Source organism: Nasonia vitripennis, chromosome 3 (assembly GCF_009193385.2).
Source record: "Nasonia vitripennis strain AsymCx chromosome 3, Nvit_psr_1.1, whole genome shotgun sequence".
NCBI lineage: Eukaryota > Metazoa > Arthropoda > Insecta > Hymenoptera > Pteromalidae > Nasonia > Nasonia vitripennis.
This window is the reverse complement of record NC_045759.1, coordinates 951,308-975,518: the sequence shown is the minus strand read 5'-3', so window position 1 is coordinate 975,518 and position 24,211 is coordinate 951,308. Positions and strand designations below refer to the sequence as shown.

General features: G+C 47.8%; 1 protein-coding gene across 16 annotated transcripts in view; it reads left to right on the top strand.

The window, feature by feature from the left end:
* Positions 1-24,211, top strand: part of LOC100120998 (TRPgamma cation channel) — a 106,034-nt gene that overhangs the window by 77,093 nt on the left and 4,730 nt on the right. For 7 of the 16 annotated variants that reach the window (XR_004227104.2, XM_031926270.2, XM_031926279.2 and 4 more), the window contains 16 exons: positions 5,609-5,973; positions 12,349-12,479; positions 13,567-13,834; positions 14,720-14,868; positions 15,019-15,214; positions 17,326-17,496; positions 17,981-18,215; positions 19,462-19,582; positions 19,663-19,941; positions 20,014-20,147; positions 20,216-20,348; positions 20,430-20,625; positions 20,698-20,892; positions 21,310-21,535; positions 22,912-23,328; positions 23,541-24,164. Coding sequence is in view for 15 of the 16 variants with exons in the window: in XM_031926270.2 (XP_031782130.1) it covers positions 5,609-5,973; positions 12,349-12,479; positions 13,567-13,834; positions 14,720-14,868; positions 15,019-15,214; positions 17,326-17,496; positions 17,981-18,215; positions 19,462-19,582; positions 19,663-19,941; positions 20,014-20,147; positions 20,216-20,348; positions 20,430-20,625; positions 20,698-20,892; positions 21,310-21,535; positions 22,912-23,328; positions 23,541-24,164 (3,840 nt within the window). In the remaining variant the exon portion in view is untranslated. The remainder of the gene's footprint in view (positions 1-5,608; positions 5,974-12,348; positions 12,480-13,566; positions 13,835-14,719; positions 14,869-15,018; positions 15,215-17,325; positions 17,497-17,980; positions 18,216-19,461; positions 19,583-19,662; positions 19,942-20,013; positions 20,148-20,215; positions 20,349-20,429; positions 20,626-20,697; positions 20,893-21,309; positions 21,536-22,911; positions 23,329-23,540; positions 24,165-24,211) is intronic. The other 9 variants (XM_032598106.1, XM_031926275.2, XM_031926278.2 and 6 more) reach the window with 8 other exon arrangements.

Here is a 24,211-nt window from a genome sequence, read left to right as displayed (position 1 = left end):
CTCTGGTATGGAGATCAGGGGGAAGCACTGCTTCGCATACTGAGGAGATACGGCGATGCGAGCGCAAACAAACTCGAGCGTATCGCGCGTTTTTAACGTCGGCCGACCAGAGCCCGGCTTGTACTACTTATCTCGCGACGTCGATAGCTCGCCGAGTCTGATTACGTCGGGAGGCTAATCTCGGCGCGATTGCTGAAGGACGTTGGAATGCGATGGATTGAATAATGATTTTTGCGAAATGTTTTACTTTACTCCGCCTTTGAAGCAGTGGAGTATCTGCAAGAATTCTAAAATTGAATGTTTGATATTCCGAGATTTATACGACCTTGGGGAGAAATGTCAAATTTCACATTCCGATGCTTCTCAAAGGGAGGAAATCCTACATCGTGAGTCAGTCGATTTTCGAATCGTCAAAGCGCGGACATGGTTGAAAATATTATGCGCGGAAAGCGAGATGTTTACGTAAAACAAGTCGCGAACGATTTTGCTTTGACGTCGAAATCACTTGCTTTCACGAGTTTAACGTGTATATTCGTGACAGAAAAAAAACCAGAAGTTTTAAACTTCGAATAAGCTTATATAACCACTGCTGCTTTCCATACTTCCAGTGAATAGGCAAACTTAGCGGGGGACAATAATTCATGCGACCTGAATAGTCGCATCGGCTGAAGCTGATCCTTCGAACTCGAGCAATTTCCGGCTCAGCGAATGCGCCAGCCAAAGGTTATGCATGCGGCAGCGAGTGTATAGGCTCATACACAGCTAGATACGCGGAACAGGCCGGCTTGTCATCGTATAGCAGACTTCTGATACGAGATCCGTCGACGACTGCAGCGGCTCGATCACAGTTCGTTCGGCTTACAGGCGAAATGCGAGCTGCCGCTGATTAAGATGTGGAGCAGACGACAGGGTCGCGTCGGGTGAGATTTTGAATCGCCGCGATTTTGGGGAAAATAACGTGGCAGTGCTGGGAAAAGTGAATTTATACCGACGCGTTGCGTAAAATATTCAAGAGGTAAAATATGTGTGCTGTTTAGACCGGAATACGCGATATGAAATTCATACGGCATTCGGTGCGAAAGTTCCTTTTTATCATATGGAGATTGCGTTATTGTCTATTCCCTTCTTTATGGAAAATTCTCTCGGCAGGTGTCATTGAGAATAAAACTTGGAAAGATTGAGCGGGAAACTTCAACGTGAATTTATCTCTCTAGTGCAGTTTGTCCAAAAGATGGAATACGTACCTTATTCATAACAATCGAAAGCTTCGACGAGCCAAAGAATCGCTCGTCCTTCCGCGAGCTTATAACGCATGCGTGGCCTGCGTATAATGGCCGAGCATTCATGAGTAATACCGCGAACAAGCAACAGGTGTATCGCGTATGAGACTTAGGCGGAATTAGCGCGAACGAGCCAGCGCTGCTCTCGTCTTTGCCGGATAAATTAGAAATTTCGTCCGACGGCCCGCCGCGATCCATTCCATTTAAAATGAAATCTCTTCAGGTTATGGAATGGAATCCCTTGAAAAAGCGCCGAAAGCTCAAGCCCCACTTAGATTTGAAAAAGAATTTCCCTTTAACATTAAAAATCCTTCAATTCAGCGCTCTCGTGCGCACAGCAGCATCTCAACTAGACTATACGCTCGACGTACAGCCGTAAAGCTCATACACACAGCTACGGTTCGGGCTCACCTCTGCAAACTCACGTCGACTTCAGTCGCTCTCGTGAAAACGAGAAGCGAGAGCTGGAAAAATAAGATTGAAATCCGTGAGTCTCCGGAAGCAGCAGCGGCTCCCAGAGCGAAAACTCGCGAGACGCGCCATCCCGTACATTTACGTTCTCTATCTTTTCTTCCTTCTGCTTGAGTGTGTAGAATATATATGGGGAGGGCTGTCGAGGCGCATCGGAGAAGGAGTCGACGACCACCTCGCTCTTGGAAAGGAGAGATATTTTATTCACTGCTCTGCTTCCACTCGTCTTATACTCTCCATATCTTAATGGTTTTCATTTGGGGATTATCTTTTCGCGTGACGAGTCTGGTGTGGCGAATCATCTCTTGAGATCTGGGCGAAGCGTATAACTGAAATACACTCATTACTAGTGCTGCATTGCACGCGTGTGACTGTATTTGTGTGAATGTCAAAATGAAGCTTTTACTTCTGTGTCAATCGGATTTCACTCCCGCTGAGATCCTTTCACATCTCTTTAGTGCTGCATATATTTTCATTCTAATGCTGTATATATGAAAGTGCGCGCGTGACTGTCTAGAGTAGTAAGTAAAAATAAAAAGTGTCATTTCAGCGGTCAAAAATAAAAAATCAAACAAGTACCGAAAAGTCAATTTTCCCCATTGATTAAAGAGCCGTCGATGACAAAAAGAGCATCACGAAACACACACATGCATCTCTTTCCAAATCAACCGCAGCCGCCATCCAGTTGCGGATCTCGCAGTGAATTTCCGCGCGCAATATTTACACATGACCAGTACGCCCCTCCCCCCTCTCTCTCTCCCTCTCTCTCTGGGATCTCGCCTCATTAATCGACGAACAATGAACGCGCGAATATCAGCGGCGCAGCGTCAGGGCTATTCGAAGCTAATTCGCCGTATGGCGCGGCCGACCATATGTTTGTGTTTGCTCGCGCTATCGCTCGCACCTTCACGATGATTATAAACAAAACGCCCTCGGGAGATTTGTCGGGTCATCTCTCGCAGCTGTAGAGCCTCTTTTTGCACGACGTTTGGTTTTTCGCGTGTGTTTTCGCTCTTTGAGCGTTTTTTTTCTCGCCCGTACCGTAAATTTCTGCGCTTTATGATATCCCAGAGCGGCCACCGTTACGCGCTCGTGACCCTCTTTACGTGTATTTTCGAAAATTGCGTTTTACGGACGCTGTAAAAAGGCGATCGGAGCTTTATACGCGCTGTCGCGGCATTTTTTTTAAGGTCGCGCTGGGAGCGCGGATTCGAAATTGAAAGAGCGATTCGCGGCCAGATTTATCTCGCGTATCAGACAATAACTGCTGATGCGAATCGGTAAATGCAGTTTTTTAGGTCGATCTCACGAAAGAAAAGAATACATCACACAGGTTGGAAGTTTTCATCGCGAGTCCTAAAACTGCCTTCTCAGCCATCGCGCGGCGAGAGCATCAGCGCCGGGGCAGAAAAAGGCACAACAGCGAGTCTTCCTGTTCCTAATCGAGCCCACTTCCACACAGTACAGCCACAGGCCTCGTGTCGATGGCTCGGCGCAGATAGGCGCCTTTTAATATGCGGCTTGCGCGCCGTCAATTTCGCGCGTAGTCTGCGGCGCTGTGCATGCATACATGCATGCAGCCCTCGCGCGCGGCCATGTAAATCTTTCCGCTTTAACGATCGCGTTGTGTAATAACACGCCGGTATAAAGGGGCCAGCGCAGCGCGGCAGCTGCTGTGTATAAAACGTGCGCGCGGCCGAAGATTGATGAGGCCCGCCGGTAACCGCGAGAGAGAGAGAGAGAGAAAGAGATGACTAAAGAAACAGCCGAGGAGGAAGGAAGACGTTGCCTTGAGTTTCGCGAGGCTTTACGAGCCGATTCGAGTTTAAGGAGCTCACCACTGTACATCGAGTCCGCTTTAATGACGGGCTGCTGCTGTTTTTGTTGTTTCCTCTCTCTCTCTCTCTCTCTCTCTCTCTCTCTCTCTCTCTCTCTCTCACTCTCTCTCTCTCTCTCTCTCTCGAGGACTTTGGGAAATTTCAGCGCGCTCCGGTTACTCCCGAGCCGCACACTCGAAGATAAACAAGTTCTAATCAGCACCGGAGCTGGAGAAAGGAAAAATTATGCGCTTGGAAAACTCCTCGGACGTGAATCTGCGCGCAACAGCTTCGAAGAGGAGGAAGAGAGCGAGATGTACGAAGAGAGAGAGAGAGAGAGAGAGAGAAAAACGAGGAGAGACGAACAGCCGGGCAAAAACGAGCTGCCATCGTTTTTAACGAGCCTCGCATAATCTGCCTCGTTCTATCTTTCCTCGCTTTACCTAATCTCTTCACCGCCATACGGACGTTCCGCCGCTGCACTTCTGTCGTGTTTTTTTCTTCTCCGCGAGAATCTCGCGCGGTAAAGCATTTTAATAAGAGGCTGCGAGCTAAGCTCTGCAAAGGGAGAGAGAAAGTCGATATAGCTTTCGGTAACGGTTATCGCTATTGGCGGGTACAGTCGCGGATCGGATATGATAGAGGGCAAATGAAGTCGCTTCGCTGCATTCCCGGAAATGGTACTTTTATTGCTCTGAGGGGGAGTGCGTGATTATGAAAAACGGCGGGGAATCTCGATAAACTGTCACTCCACGGCTTACTCTTCTTATATGCGATTTCATTTCATTGGATTTGCTTAAGGGATAAATAATTCCGTTTGCCAGTATACTTCTCCCGCGACAGTCTCATCTCAGGCGCATCTGCTCAGCGACCGCGACAACAATAGCAGTAGCAGCATCAGCGACAACGGCTCTATCCATAACCGTTGTCGTCGCCGTTCCATTACGCGAGTGAACGGCCCGCGATAAACTTTGCTCATTTCCTTTATTTTTCTATCATCGGCCAACACTGCACACGTGGCAAAGTATTAAATTCGTTTACGGCCGAACAAGCTGCGTATACATTCGGTTTCTCTCGAACAACGCGCCTGGGAAAGTGGCTGCGCCACAGAGAGAGAAAAAGTGGGGGACTTTTTACGATTGATGAATACAGGGCTACCCGGCATTGTGCAGCCGTGTGCGAGTTTTTTCGTCTGGAGATTACGCCCGTGGTTTGAATGGTCGCGTGAGATGAGATTTTCGCGGGGGATGAAGCGAAAATTGCATTCGCGAGTACTCTGCACGCCTGGCCATAGCCGTGCGTTTTCTACTGATATTCGTGAAAATGTATGATTGCAATTTTTGCGCACATATTTATGTACATCACCGTTCAACTTGAATACTCACGCATATCGTGCGCATCGCTGATCGACATGGATAATGAAACGACTTTCACAGAGGACGCCAACACGAAAAACAAACAGAGAGCTTCCGGCCGTCGCCGAATACGGCATCGATAACACAGCCAACAGTGCGTTAATTCTCCTCGTTTGCCGATCCCTTATCGCGTAAACACGTCTCGTTATCGGCCGCCATATACGGGCGCAATCGGGAACGGGAACTTTCCTCTCCGTCGCATATCGAACGAAAAAGGCAATTAAAGATTGGATTCCGTCGCTGCGCGTCCCATTGTTTATGAAACGCTGAAATATCAGCTTGTATATACGGCTGTATGAAAGTTGGTAGGAGAGAGAGAAGACGGCGCGGAAACAGTAATTCGATTTCGCTGTAAGCGCTTTAGCTATCGATTATATAAAATCCTCGCTTCGAGCTCGGCTTTTTTTCACCGGATACTGCGCGACTGCGTTTCACGGGTTTCCAGCGAGGAAAAAAATGTCCTTTTTCTTGTTCGCATTCGTAGAGCTTCGAAAAACTATGAGGACTAAGCGAGTCCTGCCGTCGTTTTGACGGACAGATTGGACTGGATATCCGAGCGAGATGTCCATTCCACATTTTTGTATAATTTTATAACTAACTTGAAAATCTCTTACCTTCTCCACAGAGAGCGCGGGCGAAGATGAGGATCAGTTTGCCAGGGGCTCGGGATCCCCTGGTGGCGGAAGCGCCGACGAAGGAAGTGCCGAACCCTCGGCGTCAGCCACAGCAGCGGGAGTCGCGTCGAACCAGTCAACAGTCGCTGTGAGGATGGCGGAGAATAGGCGGCCCCGGGGCTTCTTGGCGGGGCCCGCGCGGCATCCGCCGCCGCCCCTGCCCTTGCAGCACACCCACGTTAACTTCGATCCGGAGGCGCCGCCCACGCCCACCTCGAATCAGCCCCTGCACGGCGGTGGACCCGGACTGCTGCATCCACAGGCCTATCCGCAGATGAGTCTGCTCGAGAAGCCCGAGATCGACAAGAAGGTCAAGGTGAGTACTCTTTTGATCAAATTTTTCAACTGGGCCTCACTGTAGATCTCATCTGTGTGATGCGAATAAATCTGTACCTGCGTATACTTCTTGAAGAATCATAAAATCTGTACACGCGTTTCTCATCTCTGAAAACGTATTTTCCCATCCCCATCCATAGGAATACAACTTTATAAATCGTCTTACCGGATAGTTCCGCGAAAATTATCGGTATAGTCGCGCATGCATAAACATAAACATGCATACGAAGTGCAGGAGCCGACGCGAGCGGGTGACCCGGAATTCTCGAGTATATTTCATGCAGCGATTGAAATCTTGTCAAGCCGACGATCACGCGGTGAACACGAAGTTTTCTGGACGACGAAGCGAAATCCTGAAATATGTTCTCAATAATGCGGCTTTATTGTTTATTCAAATGTACTTACTTTGATCGATGGGGAATCTTCACGAAGTTACCACTGATAAGCTCCAAACAAAGTCTTACGCCAATTACGTGTAAACAGTTATATCCGATGGCGTCAGAGCTGCGATGTAGCTGGCCTTTGCGCTCGAAGTCAAAGAAAAAATCCAAGGAAGGCGCAGGAAAAAAAGTTATAGGTAACGCGATAACAACGTTAACATCGTCAGTCCAATTTGCAGGAAAGTTTCCTCGTCGAATCCGACGCGAAACTTTCCCCTCTCTTACATCCGTCGCGTGTACCGCCACTGCGCTTCGTTTTCCTTTCCACCCTTCGTCTGGAGATTTTCCGGTTGCGGATTTTATCAAATCGCAAAGAGATAATCGCAATCTCAACATTCATCAAAAAAGCCAAAGGTCCTTTTGCAATCAACAAAATCAATCTCACCTGCACTTGAACGAGAAGCTGCCGAGTAAAACACATCCGCGCATCCGACGTCACCGGCTATATATATGCACATCATAAAATACGTTCGTTGCACGCGCCGTCTTTATCCATATGCCGTCGTCGTCGCAGATCAGCCGGACGATCCATCATCATCTTCATTAGCCGGCGTCTCTCCCTCACCCGCTGCGAGCTCTCGGCGCAACTCGAAGCCGCAGATCTTTTAGGGATTTGCGTCAACAGGATGAGGAAATGTATGGAGGTACGCAAATTCGCGCTAGTCGATCCATCTTCTCGTTTTTCGATTGGAGAGTTTGCGAAAGTGAGTCTAATCATTCGCGAGTAATGAATAAACGTATAGCTTAATCGAATTATTAATCAACTGCCTCGCGCGGGTATACGCATGCGACGACAATTCTCGGAGCATAGACGTAGTTCTGAGGTGATTTCAAATTACGTTATACCCACTTGAAACTCTCCCTTAAGTTTTGCGCATATTCAATTCGCGCCGTAAGCCTCGGCTTTCCACTTTCCTCCTCGTTCTCGCTGAATTATTACGCCCCCGGCGCTAATGTCGCGACTCAGCCCGCGTCAATCTTGTACTCGGTCGCATTAAACAATCATCAGTTTAAGCGCTGGAACCGATGCGAGACTGTTTAATTCATCAAGAAATTAATCGCGGGCTTCGTCCCGATTCGAGAGACGGTAAGTGGAAATTCGTGGAAATAGAATCCATACTTGACACGTAGAAAGCGCGAAATCTTGCTCGCGCGTGGAAAAGTGAAGTTCGTCGACCCCAGAATTAAGATCCTTCATCCTCCGTATACGCGATATCCATCTCTCCTTTGTTTCATTGGCTCGAGTCTCTCCCTTGATATGTACGTCCGCGTCGGCTCTTCTCGTACGTGCATGTACACATCCATACGTGTGTTAGCGGCGCCCCTAATGACGCACGTCTCGTATTTCGTCGAGGCAGGCGCCTTCGCGGCGGCAAATATAACGCGACGAATGCTCGCAAGACGCGGAGAACGAGATTCTGTCCCTCTCAGCCGGCTTTATCATTATGCGAGATGCTGTCGTTGTCGTTGAAAATATAGTGTGCTACGGGCTTCCGCGATCTTGTTTTTTTTTGCAGTTTTCAAGCTGTTCTTTTTTGAAGAAACGGATGTACGTTGCTGTTCGAAGATTCGCCTACGTGAAAGCTTTTCTGGCTTCCCCTGCCTACGCACAGTGGCTTCTTGGATTTAGAAGGCGTTTTTTTTACTTCGTATGGTTTGACCTTGGATACGTGCTCGAGTTTCAGATCGAAATATCCTCGATGATACTGTACGACTTTTGATAGATGAGATATTCTTTCGTAAGACCTTTTCGTTTGAAGAACTGTCGTGACGTCAGACCGTCAAGATGTCGTCGAATCTAAAGTGTTCCAGGTAGTATTCATTTAAACGGTTGCATTCGCAAGAATTTTGATCAGCCTAATGAAATACGATAGTCAAATCAATGCCTTTGAAGCAATTAGTATTATGTGTTTAGATTAGGCTGTTAAAACGTCGAGGTATTCAAAGTAACAGACAAATGATCAATTTAGAAAATGATAGCGAGCTGATAATTTTAGAACGACATTAATTAACGCAGATGGAAAAGCATACATTATTATCCAAAATCTTCCACGACAGCATCTCTCAGCAGTCACGTCATATAAAGCACGTATTCAATATATTTCTCTAATAAAACGACCCTCGACGCGTAACTTTATTCACTCGACATAAATAACTCCATCCAGCATCGAGGAACTTTTACTGCTGTCGCATTAAAACACCTTAACGGCCCTCGATAAAAATCATCTCGACAATCCCATTGAGATAAAATTCAGCTTCCGCGTAAATATAGATACGACTCGGCGCGCTGTTATACGAAGCAAGTGCAAGGAGCAAACAAAAAAAAACAGAGCGTAAAACTCGAAACCAACGCGCCAACGACTATCTCTCTCGTCAAAATTGAATCGACCACTCCGGACAACTCGATTGCCTAGACCGAGTTCATGACGTTAAGTTGCCGGCTGACGGCCTAATCCCGTACACCGCGAGTCGAGAGCTTTTTTTCAGACTCGGAATTTTTGTCACACACAGAGTAGGGCTTCTGGAAAAGGGCCTCTATGTATCCCGACCGATGCGATCGTCAATCAACGTTTCGCGTTCGCAGCTGCGCGACAGGAAAAATTCAACGTTATCAATTAGAGACTCGTACGTCAATGGAATTCACTCTGGATTTTATTGCCTCCTAACGTTGTCAGCTTTTTTCGTTTTATCACGGTTGATGAGTTTATTGGCTGCTTCCGATCGGTTTTTATTTGGTTTACACTCCGACTGCTTCGACTCGTTTGCATTTCTCGAATCCACAAATTCGATGCGATTAACTTCGTCCAGAAATAAAATTGCTGTAATTGAAAAAAAAGCAGCATCGGCGGGACGAAATCCCTCATCGTCAGCTCAGATTATTCACAAAGTCCGCCGAATGATTAATCACGATACCATAGCACAATCAACAGAAGCAAACACAGAGGCATCTCCGAAAAAATAAGGCATGACAAAGGCCATCCCTCCGTCGGCGACGATGATTCATTTATCAAAAACTAGATCGACTATCATCGACGTGTGCCCGCGAGACGTATGACGAAGTATGGACGAAATCACATACGACAAAGGAGCATCAATCAGTATATACAGAACGACGATGTTGATCGAGAAGAAAGGCACACACACGCGCATACTCGTATCTGGTAATCCCCTCACTTTCTACGTGGCCTCCTGTCTCCTTCGTTTTCCTCATTATTTTCCTTTTTCTCCGTCGGCGATTTTCTTTCATTTCACGAGGACGAGCCGTTCAGAGCTACCCGCAGTGTCTTTTGTGTATATGTGGACGAACGAGTGAAGAGGAGGCCGTTGAGCTAAGAGATCGTAGGAGCCGAGGTAGCGAGGTGAACGTCGAGATTTCGACGGGGGATAAGTTGTGGACACGTGCGACGTACTTCAGGTGTCGTTTGTCTCGCAGAGAGACGCGGACGAGTGTGTACCGCATTAATAAGCGCGGTGAGGCGGATATTTTTTTAATAAAAACTTGTAACTGAAAAATTCAGTACAGGATAAGCTCGAATACTCCATTAAATGTGTGTCACGTAGGGGAAAACCGTTAATTCTCGACTGCGCGTGGGATTAGCGTAATGGAATCCTCCTAATCTCGCGCGCTGATGTTATACGTGAACGCACCTCTACTTCGCTAATCTCAAAGTGGTACTGTACATATATTATATTAAAAAAAAAGCGAACTTTTAAAGTAAAGTAAAACGGCGTCATATAGCTTCCTTCCAACAACAGCACTCCTCATTAACCGAGCCCTTCAGCGACGTCGCTTTTTTCTTCATTACCAAGTTTTTGCACTCGCGCTTCAAAGAAAGTCATTTATTTACATAAAATAGCACACTATACCAGTAACAAAGAAACGGATAGCACGAGAACGTAGAAACAACAGCTGCGCGAAAATCAAGCTATAAGACTGCGGCGTTTTTCTGCTTTTAACGCGTCTTCCGCCGAGTCGTCGAGGCGAAAGTAATTTCACCCGAGGAGAAGTGAAAAGGGGAAAAAGACAGCGAAAGGGAAGGAAGTCAGCCAAAAGCAGCTTAACTCGGAAAACCGAAAGTGTATAAAATGGACGAAGAGAAATAGTCCGCCCTATTGATATAAACGCGAGCTCGCGCGGAAAGTATTGCTAGCACACGCCCGATTATAATAATAAAAACTACTCGAACGAAAAGAGCGCAGTAGCAAACAGCCACATCAAACTAATAAAAAATCCACGGAGTGGAAAAAAAAAGGAAAACAGAGACACACACACTCGATATTAGCTCTCTCACTCTCTTCTCGTCCATAGGGGAGCCTCTGGAAGAATGCCGGCACACGCACGTGTGTGCGGAGGGCAGTTTGTTTGCCGGGGCGCTCCCTAATTGTCGAGCGCTGCGCGCCGCGCCCTCGGCACACACGCTGTCCATCATTCCGCTGCTACGAAGGTGTCTGTATGTAGGCGCTTTGAGGCTGTACAGAGTATTACGACCCAGCTGCGTCCCCGAAATCGTCGTGGATTTACTGATTGCTTCGCGACAGGAATGTGCGCTGTAGGCAAATTAGGCCGCTCGGAATATTCTAGCAATTGTTTCGGAATCTGGCCGCTGGAATTGCGGCTTATCGTTACACGCCCGGTATTATGATAGTGTATATACTCTTGGTGTAGGCGCGAACATGCTTGTCACGATTGGTTTAACCGTGGATGATCCGCGATTGCAGTCACGCTGCGTAGCTGTCGATGCTCGACTCCGAGGTCGGCTTTCAACAGGTGGTGCCAGTGCTGCTGAAATTAATTTATAAACACTTACGATTTTTACTTTTTAATCGAAATTATTCAATTTTGAAAAGTTGGAGTATCGAGAGCAATTTCTCATCGAGAAGATTTCGCTCTCGTGAAAATTGAAACGTATAGCCCGCTGCAATTGACAGCCGAAGTAAATGAAGTGCGGCGTATCTCCCGCAGTTTCGCCGCAGATGCGCCGGGAAATGTCACAGATACGCGGCATCGCTCGCAGCAAGAGTAACGAGAAACTGGACTCGATGAACAATAGAGCCGCACGGCTAATTGGTATCCTCGTCGCAATCTTCTAACCAGAACTTTTTTCCTCTCATTTCTGCCCTACCCCCTTTTCATTCCACTGTCTACTGGTTCAGAGAAATAATCGCGATTTGAAAAAAAATTACTCCGATATGCCCATACATACATTCAAATTAATAAGCATCGCTCACGACACGCGCTCGACACCCTCTCGATCAATAGCCCAACGACGAGTATCATCGATGCATCAACTTTCCATCTCATCAACCGGCAAAAACACGCGCAACTCCAGAGGCGCGTGAACAAGACGAAGCGAGAACTCGCAAACTCCGTCGAGACGCATTCATCATCGCGGGCCGTTTCGCGAACGCGAGCTTTCAGCGGGCGAAGCCATCGTCCATCAAAGTGACCGCTGAATTTTTATTAGTCCGGAGTTATGGCATTGGACTCGCGTCGATCGCTCTTCGACGGTGCCATTATTTATCATCGGCGGATGAACGAGCTCGAAAGCTTCGACTGGATTTCCGTTTGTTTTGCGATTTCGCGGCGATTCGTTAAGCTTTTCGAAAACTTTCCTCGCCTAGTCTCTTCAATAGTTACTTATCGGATGTCAATAAGTAAGTATGAAGTGATCTCGGAGTGAACTCAGCCCCAGAGCTCGACACTCGAGGCTGAGATCTAAAGTTTGAAAGCCCTTTTTTGTTTCTCTTGAAAACCTCATTTCCTGCCCTGTTTGTATTTATTTACTTCCGTGAACTTCGATTCGAATTAAATTTTCAACGTTCCGCGCGCTGAGCGTCAACAAGGAGCCCCCAGCGTAGTAATCTTTGAATTCTCAAGCACCACTCGACAATCGAAATTTCTCTCTGTGTTTCAGAGGCACAGCATCCACGGCATGATGGAGGACGAGAATGTGATAAGGCCGCACCAGGAGATGATCAGACTCTCGACGGACGACAGGAAGTTCCTGCTGGCTGTGGAGCGGGGAGACGTTGCCGGCGTGAGGAAGTAAATCATAAGCCCTTTCTATCTCTAAGTATTAGATGTGTGCACGTATACGAGCTTTGAGTTCCATCTACTCTATACGGCTCGTTGACGAATGCATGACTTTATTCAAAACCCCAACTTCAGCCATACAAGCACGGCGGCGGCAACTTTAAATATTAATTAAAGACGATTAGAAAAAACCGTGCGCGCGCGCGTCGTCCTCTCCTATCCGTATACTAAGGTTAATTGCCCCAGGGGCTTTTTCACGCGCGCGCGAGAGAGACACACAGAAACGAGACGCACGTGCGCGCGACTCTCATCCTCATTTACCGGCGCTCGCGAAACTCGGTAAAAACGCTCGTATAACGGCCGCTCTCGTGCGTGGCACCACACGGGAGGAGGGGAGAATCGACTTTTAAAAAAATTAAATTACCGGGGGTGGTGTCGCGTTTCGAAACGACAGGAATGTTCGACTCATTTTTGTACGGCTCGGCTGACGCGACTCGGCCTTTACTACTGCGCGTGAGTCAGCGGTAGTAGACGCGACGAGGGGTGGACTCTGCCGTAAATGGCATTTTTAGGATAGCTTAGCGGTAATTTGAATAAATGTGGGCTTCGTGGAGAATATACGTGTATTCGACTGTAATTATGTAATTAGTGAAACTGAGGGCTGATGTTTGCCTGCAGACTGGGGCTGTTTAACGGGATGGTTTAAAAAATCTACGCTAAAGTATCTCGTTCGAATGCAACGAGTTCTCGACGGCGTCATAATTTTTCAACTTTTTTGCTCTTAACCTTTTCCTTTATTTATTTATCTAATCATCCGTAAGTGCTCGCGTGTTTCGCAATCCACCAACCTTTTCGCTGCGCCGCTAGCAACATATCGTTTTAATTCTCTCTCCCCACTTGCTAATCAAAAAACCGCGAGCTTTATCATCAACTGACATCAGATCCTGCCTAGTCCTCGTTGGCTATTCGCTTCGTAAAGATGAAGTTATCCAAACGAATGTTCTACAAGAAATGGTCCGTCCCTCGAATGATACTGAAAAAGCTCTAAAGTCTCCCCTGAAAAAAAGCGAGAAACTCAGAACAAACTTTTTTTGCTCAGGATACTGACGGAGAACAAGGAGAAGATAAACATCAACTGCGTCGATCCGCTGGGCAGGTCGGCCCTCCTGATGGCCATCGATAACGAGAACCTGGAGATGGTCGAGCTGCTGATCAACTACAAGGTCGACACGAAGGATGCCCTGCTGCACGCCATATCCGAGGAGTTCGTCGAGGCCGTGGAAAGGCTGCTCGACCACGAGGAGGAATTCCACCGCAACGGCGAGCCCCATGTAAGCAGCTCTGTGTCGTCAGCTTGCCATATGCCTGTTCGTAGAGTATACTATTCACACACTACCATAATAATCGAGCGACTTTTAATAATAACATTGAATAAGCGCTTTTTTACTGCTCGCTGAGCGCTTATACGCATTTTGGGAAACGGAATGGCCGAAACTGCTGATCGGTTAAGAAATCATTGCCTTTTTTTCATTATTATACTAGCATAGGAAGAAGCACGTTTTTTGGAATTTTTCATTCTGCTGCACGAAAGATGAAAGCCACAAGACCGACACAGCACACACACATATTATCATTAATTTGTTAGATATTAGATTGTAGACGCACACTTAACCGATCAGAAGTAAAGTTTTTCTGCTTCCTCTCGTCTCGCCGTGACGATTTTACTTCCACGAAAGTATCGCTAACACTCTAAGACTGAATAATAAACTAATTTTAGCAATACCCGTACCAGGAGCTGAAAACGCTGCATCATCATACGCTAATCCTCTTCTCCTTAAATATCACCTTTATCATCCCAATAAAACTCTTCACCATCTCGACTCGCTGGCAAGCGAATCTGTTTGCACTACAACTCAAATTTGCTATCTCTCGCACCAATCCCTTATCACTGAGAGGCCAGAGGCCTAATTAGAACTAATTATTCTCCGAAATATCCCCGACGCGCTGCTGCAGCTGGCTAATTAAAACTTCTGGCGCTAAGTCAATAAGATGCGCTGCTATGCTCGCGCCGAGATGAAAAATTGTTAACTAACCGTTAATTGCAGCACTCGGCTGATTGCGACTTGATAGCTCCGTTCGTGAGGAATATCAGAGAAAGAGCCGCGAGCGCGAATAATGCGGTGCTTTCAAAAATCGTCACGACGAAGACTCGGGACGCTCGGCTGGAATACTAATTGCGAGGATTCTTTCAGAGCTGGGAGGCACTGCCGCCAGACACGGCGACTTTCACGCCGGACATCACGCCCCTCATCCTCTCGGCGCATCGGGACAACTTCGAAATCACGAAAATCCTGCTGGATCGAGGCTCCACACTGCCCATGCCTCACGATGTTCGATGCGGGTGAGACTCGATCGATAAGATATTTCGAAGCGAAATTTAATCTTCTTCTTCGACGAACTTTATAAAGCTCTAAAAAGATTTCGAAATTCCACTCATCTCGAAAACGAGAGAACTTTGCGAGATAAACCTATAACGACGACACTCTTGCAGGTGCGACGAGTGCGTGACGTCGAGGCTCGAGGACTCGCTACGGCACTCGAGGAGCCGCATCAATGCTTACAGGGCGCTGGCCTCGCCCTCTCTCATCGCCCTGTCATCCAAGGACCCTATACTCACGGCGTTCGAGCTCTCCTGGGAGCTAAGACGGCTCTCCTTCCTCGAGCACGAGTTCAAGTGCGAGTACCAGGTAGGTTCGATCGCGGACTTATACTCGTCCCTTGAGCTTCCCTCATGCGGTCAATTATTGCACGCGTGAGGTCGATCGCGCGGCGATAAGCGGGCGTTAATTAAGCTGCTGATATACAGCGCCTTCGAGTTATTGTCGCAACAAACAGAACAACAAGCTCCAGCGGGCCGACGGCCAACATTGGCTTAATACCGTGATGTTTACGTCGGTCGAGTGCCATAGGCTCCAGCGCGTCTTGCCGATCGCGGAAGCGAACTGCAGCGTCGACGCGGAAACTCGTGTATCAACACGTGCGGCGCCAACCGGCTGTTGATCTCAGCTCGGCCGTCTTGGCATATTCGCGTGTGTCGATGCTTTGTTTACTTTGCCAGCAGGAAATCGCTGTTAACCGACCTCCTGTTTGTATCGGAGAGTTCGTAGGCAATAATCCCGTGACACATATGACTACTCTTAACGATGACGTGTTATGGATAGTTCGCTGCTCTGATTTGAAATCCGGATCCCCTATGGGCTATTTCGTCGATAATCTTCTCCGGGTTCACGGTCAATTAAACTTCCTATCGCAGCGGAATCCCGATCGTATTGATGATTATAAGCCGACTATCAATACTCATCGGTTCTAGAGGCAAGCAAGCGGCCCCTAAATCGAGTTAGGAAAGCACTTGTCGAAGCCGAAATTCCACGAAACTTAGAGGTCGTAGCCGCAACGTCCATCGGATTTAGTTCGGTCGATGATAAGGGCAAAACAGGAGTGCAGGCTAATTTATGCAAATTTCCAACTTTCGACAAGACGAGAACCGATATCCGGAGCCTTTGACGGGAGCAGCCCGTAGTTCTAGCTTCAAATGCTGCTGGGAAAGCCGGGATTGTAGTAGTCGGGTTTGAGATCTGAGTAATTTATTAGCAAGGTGCGCTATGCTTCGCAAATCATTCTTGTAGTAAAATAAAACTCGATGCCAAAGAGGGCTTAAAGAGGACGGAAAAACACTCAAAAATAGGTAGGTTAGAACTTTGGGCAGTTGCTGCTAATGACCAAAGCATCGGCTCGAACCGAAGGCTGTAATTCGGGTGTTTCTTGGGGTTCACTTATCGGGCGTTCTCGGTACCTTGGCACGTTTTCTCGTAATTCTAGCCTACGTATACTTGAAGAGGACGGGAAAATACGCAAATATAGATACTAAATTGTTTATGAAACACTCACCAAAACGTATTTTCTTCAAGTTTTGACGAAACTGAAAATGTTACTATTACAAAGCTTTCTCTAGGAGGAAGCAAACATACATGAGATAGATATTTTACCTGTTGCCTTGTTCAAAAGATAAATATTAGCAATTTTTTCTGGAATTATAAACTCGCCTTTAAATGCCACCTAGCCCTGCTTAGCCAAGTTTGCTAGCTCGTATCTCAATTATCCTCGACGCTGTCACCCACGCCTTGTCTGCAAATTTCGCTAAACCTCCGAAAGTGAGCTTTAAACGTGCCACTCCCGCGTGCTTCAGCCGCGTCTTTGATTTATCCTAGAACATAAATCATGGGCCGGGTCGCTATCGAGCCGCGAATGCCTCCGGCAACCGCACGCGTATGCATTTACCGACGTTTAGTGCGATTTAAAGCGATGCACGCTTCATTAACGCGCGTTTTGTTTATTTCAATCTTGTGCCAAATGGATGGATAATCAATCATCGGACGGAATATTTAACGAACTTTGAAGTTTTTTTAAAATCTCCCCGGAAAGGCTTATCGGATCATCGCGAAAATCTCGGAGCGCAATCAAAAAACCGTTTCGTCTACCATTAACAAAGGCTCGAAACTGCCGAAGCCCTGTGAATTAAGCGGTGCCGATCAAACTTTCCAAGACCACGATTATACGGCGAGTCGGTACCTGCCATTAAAACTGAAGTGAGCGCGCGCGAATTCCCACCGATTAAGCCGCGCTTAGGCTCTCCAATCGCTTCGGCGATCGTTAAATCGAGGGATTTAGTTGGGGAGATTGCGAATCAGCCCTAAGTAAGTTAACCGACAAAGGGCTGATGAGGACTAGTCGCGGTAAAAACACTCGGCATAAACCTATTTGCATCGTAAGTGAAAGTAACATTATTCGAATTCGGCAGGAACTTCGAAGACAATGCCAGGATTTCGCCACTGCCCTGCTGGACCACACGCGAAGCTCGTACGAGCTGGAGGTGCTGCTGAATCACGACCCGACCGGACCGGCCTTCGAACACGGCGAGCGCATGCACCTCAATCGACTTAAGCTTGCGGTCAAGCTCCGACAAAAAAAGGTAAGCCCATCAGCGAGAAATCCTCTGCAAAAACCAAACGAGCCAGAATTATTAATCGAATCGCACTCTCCGAAGAGAAATCTGAGCGGCAATAAACTTCATGAATAAACGTCGCGGTGATTAATCGTGCGGGGCTGACTCGATCAGAAAATCGAAAGAAAAAAAAAAGAGTAAACGATAAGGTGGACGTTATAAGAGCTCCATTGGCGAACTTATCGAGCTCGGCAGCGATGATTTGTTTCGGTCCGGCATTCCGAGAAAAAAGTACGATTCCGCGGATATCACAGAGAGTTTAAAGAGTCGTGTGCTCTTTATGTGGCTATTGATTTCGCTTTTACGCAGAGAACTCGAGTCTACAGCTCATTGTGATTTACGACAAAAGCGACGACAAAAAATCGCGCGTATAACGCGAGCCACTTCCGCGATTGAAGTACCTTCTTTATTTATCGATACACTAACTCCGTGCAAATAAATGACCCGACAGTTCGTGGCGCATCCAAACGTCCAGCAACTGCTAGCGTCGATCTGGTACGAGGGTTTGCCGGGCTTCCGGCGCAAGAACATGGTGCTGCAGGCCCTGGAGATCGTGCGTATCGGAATACTGTTTCCGTTCTTCAGCGTGGCCTACATCATAGCGCCCCACAGCGTCATCGGGCAGACCATGAGGAAGCCCTTCATCAAGTTCATCTGCCACTCGGCGTCCTACTTCACTTTTCTCTGTGAGTACAATACACATATATCTGACGAACAAAGCTCGACGCATCCGAATATATACACTCGAATGTATAATAAATGCAAACTGCAATTTCGCGTAGTGCACGGCTCGAGAACATGTTTGAGGGTATCATTTCGATCGAGCGGTGCTTTCTTCCATGCGAACTGGAATAAACGGACAAGGCGCTTAGCTCGAACGCCTTGTTGGACAAGTTGCTCGGAGAATCCCGGAGACTGGGGTGAATGGCGTGGGAGAAGCGATTGCTTCGAAAGTTACTGAGAACGCTTGTGGGAGAGCCGTTGTACACTGGTGGAGAATTGTTATCGAATGCCGAAATCGAATCTCGCTGGGATGGAGAACTATTATTTGATGGATGTATGGCTCTCTTCGATAAATTGCGTAGGAAAAAGTGAAATATGAAAACGTCTACTTAAATCGTCACGGTAAACACGAGCTATCGAGTAAAATACACGAATTAACAGAGCGCGGATCGAATAAACAGCGGTAGATCAACTTTTTAGATGATAGATAGAGGGGAGATAAAACACATTTCCCTGTTTAATTTGGCCCCGGAAACCATCACTTCTGACTTTCCGTTGTCAAGAGCACCTTGCTATTTCTTTTTCGCGCTATTTCCACATTCCCGGTATCCGCGCCATCTATTGCCTTTCCTATCTCGATACAGAGTTCCGCGAAAACAGCGACTCACTACATAAATATTCATCTTCGTCTGCATCGAGATTGCATCGATTTTATACCCTTTGAAATTTATAAGGTCATATTGAAAGCGACATTCCAATACGGATTGATAAACCATTAACTATGCCACAATTATCTCTCGATATTTCAAGTCAGATCGCTTTTTACGAATCCATCTCGGCGAGAAATCTCCAGGATTGCGCTTTATCAAATATGCATCGAAATCAATTCTCGCTGCGCTCGGCCGGCTGCAGAGAGACGAGCAACTTCGATCGCTCGGCGGAAGCTCGGGTTGAACGTACTCCGGACAATGCATGACATAATATCTGGCAGCCGCGATTTATCACGTGAGATCACCGCTGCCCTGCCATACATTTAGCTTACGAGTAAGAAGGATACCCGCGCGCTCGGATAATTCATGAGATTAACGGGGGAATCCCTAATCACCCGTGCACTCGTTGTATCAAGTTCGGCGCTCGTCAAACTGTCGAGTGGGATGTTTCGATGTTCTATTTTTTATAAACTTGTTACTGAATTCGATGGTCTATCAGTTATGTTAATACTGGCGAGCCAAAGGATAGAAAGCGTGATTGGCGTCTGGACTGGGCGAGACATTTCGGAGCACGAGATCGAGCCCACGAAGAGAGGCGCCGCGCCAACTTTGGTGGAATGGTGAATAATTAGCGATACTCATGCGTCTCTAACTCCAATTTCAATCGGAAACTCTAACTTCGAAACTCGATCGTCCGCAGGTTCATACTGGCATGGGTGTCGGGTCTGATCTGGTCGGAGGTAAAGCAGCTGTGGGACGTGGGTCTCGAGGAGTACGTGAACGACATGTGGAACGTGATCGACTTCGTGACGAATTCGCTGTACGTGGCGACGGTGGCGCTAAGGGTGGTAGCCTACTACAGGGTGCAAAAGGAGAACGAGGGCTCGGACATTATAGTCGACCTGCAGCGCGAGCAGTGGGACACCTGGGATCCGATGCTCATCTCCGAGGGTCTCTTTTCCGCCGCTAATATATTCAGGTCCCTCATTGAATTTGAGCTTTTTAAATTTTTAACGAGAAGAAATCGTTAATGTTTCCCAAATCGTTGCAGCTCGTTGAAACTGGTCTACATTTTCTCCGTAAACCCTCACCTCGGACCACTGCAAGTCTCGCTCTCGAGGATGGTGATGGACATCATGAAGTTCTTCTTCTTGTATGTCCTCGTACTCTTCGCCTTTTCCTGCGGTAAGTAATTCATTCACGACTGAAGAACGAAATCCAGTAGCTCGGTGACTAACGAAATTTTCACGCAGGTCTGAATCAACTGTTGTGGTACTACGCCGATATGGAGAAGAAGAGGTGTCCGACGGCCATGCCCCATCTGCCGCCCAACGCCAACATAACGCAGGATCCGAACGCGTGCATCGTCTGGCGGAGATTTGCCAAGTACGATTTACCTTTTTCTACATATTTCGACCCATATAATTCAACGCGTAACAACGACTCACCGAATCATTCTCCAAACAGTCTCTTCGAAACGACGCAAACGCTTTTCTGGGCGGTTTTCGGCCTAGTGGATCTCGAGAGCTTCGAACTGGACGGCATCAAAGTGTTCACGAGGTTCTGGGGTATGCTGATGTTCGGCACGTATTCCGTCATCAACATCGTCGTCCTTCTGAACCTCCTCATCGCCATGATGAATCATTCCTACCAGCTGATATCCGTAAGTGTTCTCAGTCTCGCCGAAAAATCAAAGAAAAGCATCTCAAACTAACGACTGATCGACTAACAAAAGGAGCGAGCCGATATCGAGTGGAAGTTCGCGCGCAGCAAGCTCTGGATCAGCTACTTCGAGGAGGGCGGCACCGTCCCGCCGCCCTTCAACATCATCCCTACGCCGAAAAGCATCTGGTACATCACCCAGTGGATCTACCGAAAGCTCTGCGGCCACAGTCGCGCTGCCAAAAAGGAACACATGCGCACCATACGGGTAAGAGCCTCGTTATCCCGCTCCTCCTCCTCTCGAACTTTCCGAAAATGGGGCTGCAATCAAGTCGCTTAATGAAACGGGTTGATTAAAAAAATTCCCGAAGCTCGTTCGCGTTAAGAGACGCGAGATTCCGTGGTCGTAATTATCGTCGGCTGCAATCGAGTGGAATATCGTTCAGCTGTATATCGTCGCTTGTTGCTTAACGAGTCCGGCCAGGTTCGGGCGTTTCCACTGAACTCTCGCGCGCAATAAGAGGCGCCTGCGATATTTACGAGCGGCAGAGCTACTTTTTAATAACGCGCGAGGAGCGTAAATTCCTCGCTGAAGTAATGAAATTACAGCTAGCCCCCTAAATAACCCCAGCTCCGTCCAAATTGATGTACGCTTATCCAGAGCGCGTGTATGCTCGTTTTGCAGAGAAAGGTAAAACAGGCCTCGGAACGGGACGACCGGTATCGGGCTATAATGAAGAACCTGGTGCGTCGCTACGTGACGGTGGAGCAGCGTAAGACCGAGAACGAGGGGGTGACAGAGGACGACGTGAACGAGATTAAGCAGGACATCAGCGCGTTCCGCTGCGAGCTCATCAACATCCTGCAGAAGTCGGGAATGGCAACGGAGCACACCTCCGGAACGGGTACCGGTGAGAGTAGAACGTTCTTTCGAGGAGCTCATAGAGCCTCGATCGCGAGTCTTTCTCTCTTTTATCATCAATATTGTCTTCTCTGTCTCAAGTTTTTGTGGAACAAGTTTTTTACTTTACGTATACGTTTTCTGGATATTATTGCTGTATTCAGTAGAGTCATAGAGAGGGGGCATATGTTTGTCGCGTAGTCGTTGAGAATCAAATTTTTTTTTTTTTTCATTGAGCGACACAAGTGTGGCCTTTCCATGATGATAAAGAAAGACTGAAGTAGAATTGAACCATTATTTGCTGATTGGCATGCATCACTATACAGCATTTATTTTACATTTTTTACATTTCTAAATTGCAAAAATGCATGACTTTCAACAAATAATCGTTTTGTTTTGACAGAATTCCATTGATATCTAGTAATAAAAGTCAATATATTTGCCTGAAACTAATATGAATCCTGATATAATAAGTGACGTAATTCTGTCAAAAATTTTAAATTAGTTACCCGTAAGAAAAATTGTAGTTATCGATGAAAAGAAATATCTACAAAACGCATGAATTAGTATTACACCCATATGCATGACGCGATATCCGCGGCGCGTTATTTCCCGCCGGGTAATTGTATTATTAGCTACAAAGGCCGTCGCACTCGTCAAAGACGCGCGGCGGAACTTGAACCCTCGCTCGCGAGAGTTTGCGTAACAAGTGAAATTAATCTTTGTTGGGATTAATTAAGGGGTTCGCGCGCGAAGCCTCTGAACTTCCTCTCGGATATGCTTCTGCTTTTCTTGGAGCAGCAGCAATTCTAGTTCGTGTGTTTTTAGACGAATTGAGTAGCCTTGTTGTAGAGTGTATTATTTCGTGTCTGTGTGTGTATTTGAGAGTATCAAAAGTAGTTTCGAGCACGTGTAGGTATTTTCAAAAATTAAGTTCTTTAATTTAATTACACTAGCTGTAGTTTGATAAGATGTATGATGCTGGAACCTTTGGAGATGTGTACAAATGACTCTTTCCCCGTAATCAAGCGTAAAGCAAATTTCTACAAGGTTCCAGACATACATGAGGAATTCTACAACGACCCACAATCAGCGGATTATTAAAAAAAAATTGTACTTCATTACGAACCCTCCGATCGTGGATCACTTGTAGAATTCCCAGTACACTCGCACGTTCGCTATACTGCGTAGAACGTTTATTTTATTTGCGTGCCTTTGTCAGCAGAGTTTCGAATGATTTTGAATCACTGATGACCCATAAAATAGTAATCGACTCTATTGGCAAAGCAGCACGACCACCACGAAAAACACAATTTTAAGTTACCTTTTTTAGTAGCAGCACGCTTAGTGTCCGCCTGTGGGTTCTTGTTCTTCTCTATGCCGTAGACGGTAGCGTGAAAGAGTTATCCGTAGGTGTGGGCGGCAAGAAAAATCGTCAGAAGGAGCGTCGGCTGATGAAGGGCTTAGGAGGCCTGGACGGGCCCCTCGGGCCCCAGCCGAGCGGTAGCGGACCCCTGCCCCCAGTCGCCGAGGCCACTGCCAGTCTTCGCGACCACCAGCACCAGACTTCCGGTCACCATCCCCACGACATCTTCAGCAGCACGCTGAGCGGCATCTTCAGGCCCGGGACGACGCCCAAGAGGAACCCCCACCACACGAGCACCAACAGCGTGCCGGGGCTGGCCTCGTGTCAGCGCCAGTCCAGAGACTCGAGAGGCAGCTCGAGGAAGCGCAGATGGGGCACGCTCATCGAGGCGGCCAAGGCTGGACGGGTTTCCAGACTCATTGGTGAGGATCGCAGTGGTGTGTGTCTCTTCTCTGTTATGCGTTCGACCTCAGTCCGGGGGAACGTGGCTTCAATTGTGCTGTAACTTTGTGCTTATATCTTTTATTATCTTTATCACGTTCACTTCGCTTTAACTCACTGAGAACTTGAGAAGCAACAATTCTAGCACGATTCCAACCAGAAAACCGACCGATCTCAACCGATCTGACCCTCCCACTTCTCATCCTAGGTCGCTCTCGTTCGCAAGACTCGGTCTACTCCCCGGCCTCGGAGGACGGCGAGTCTCGCTCGGACGGCTCATCGGACTCCAAGTCCTCGCTAGACGTGCCCTCCCAAGACTCGCACCCCCACCACCCGCACCACCAGAGCCACCACCCGCATTCCTCCCACCACCACCAGCAACATCAGCACCACCACCAGCATCAGCAGCATCATCATCATCATCAGCAGCAGCAGCAGCAGCAGCAGCAACAAGCCGCTCCGTCGCAGCCCGCCCAGCACGAGAGTCACCACGTGTTCAGCTACGCGCTGGGTCCAGCCCTGGCCGCCCTGCGCAGGAAGCGCAAAAAGTTCTCGGCCTCGCGAGCCTCGACCCCGGCCATGACCATGTCCAGCGGCAACAACAGCGCCTGCACCTCGAGCACCCTCGAGAGCGTCATGCAGCCGATCGCCTCGGCCCTGGTCTCGCGCGTCAGCAAGAAGCAGCTGCAGCGCGCCAGCAGCGTGCCCACGCGCAGCCCCGAGCTCGCGCTCCACCAGGTCGTCGCGCCGCCCCGCAGGCACGAGACCACCCAGAGCCAGCAGCCCAGCCTCGACGACACGCCCAGCAGCAACAACGGATCCAAGGAGCAAGGTTAGCCGAGCTTACCCAAGCGCTAAAGTCGCTATTGCGACTCGGAG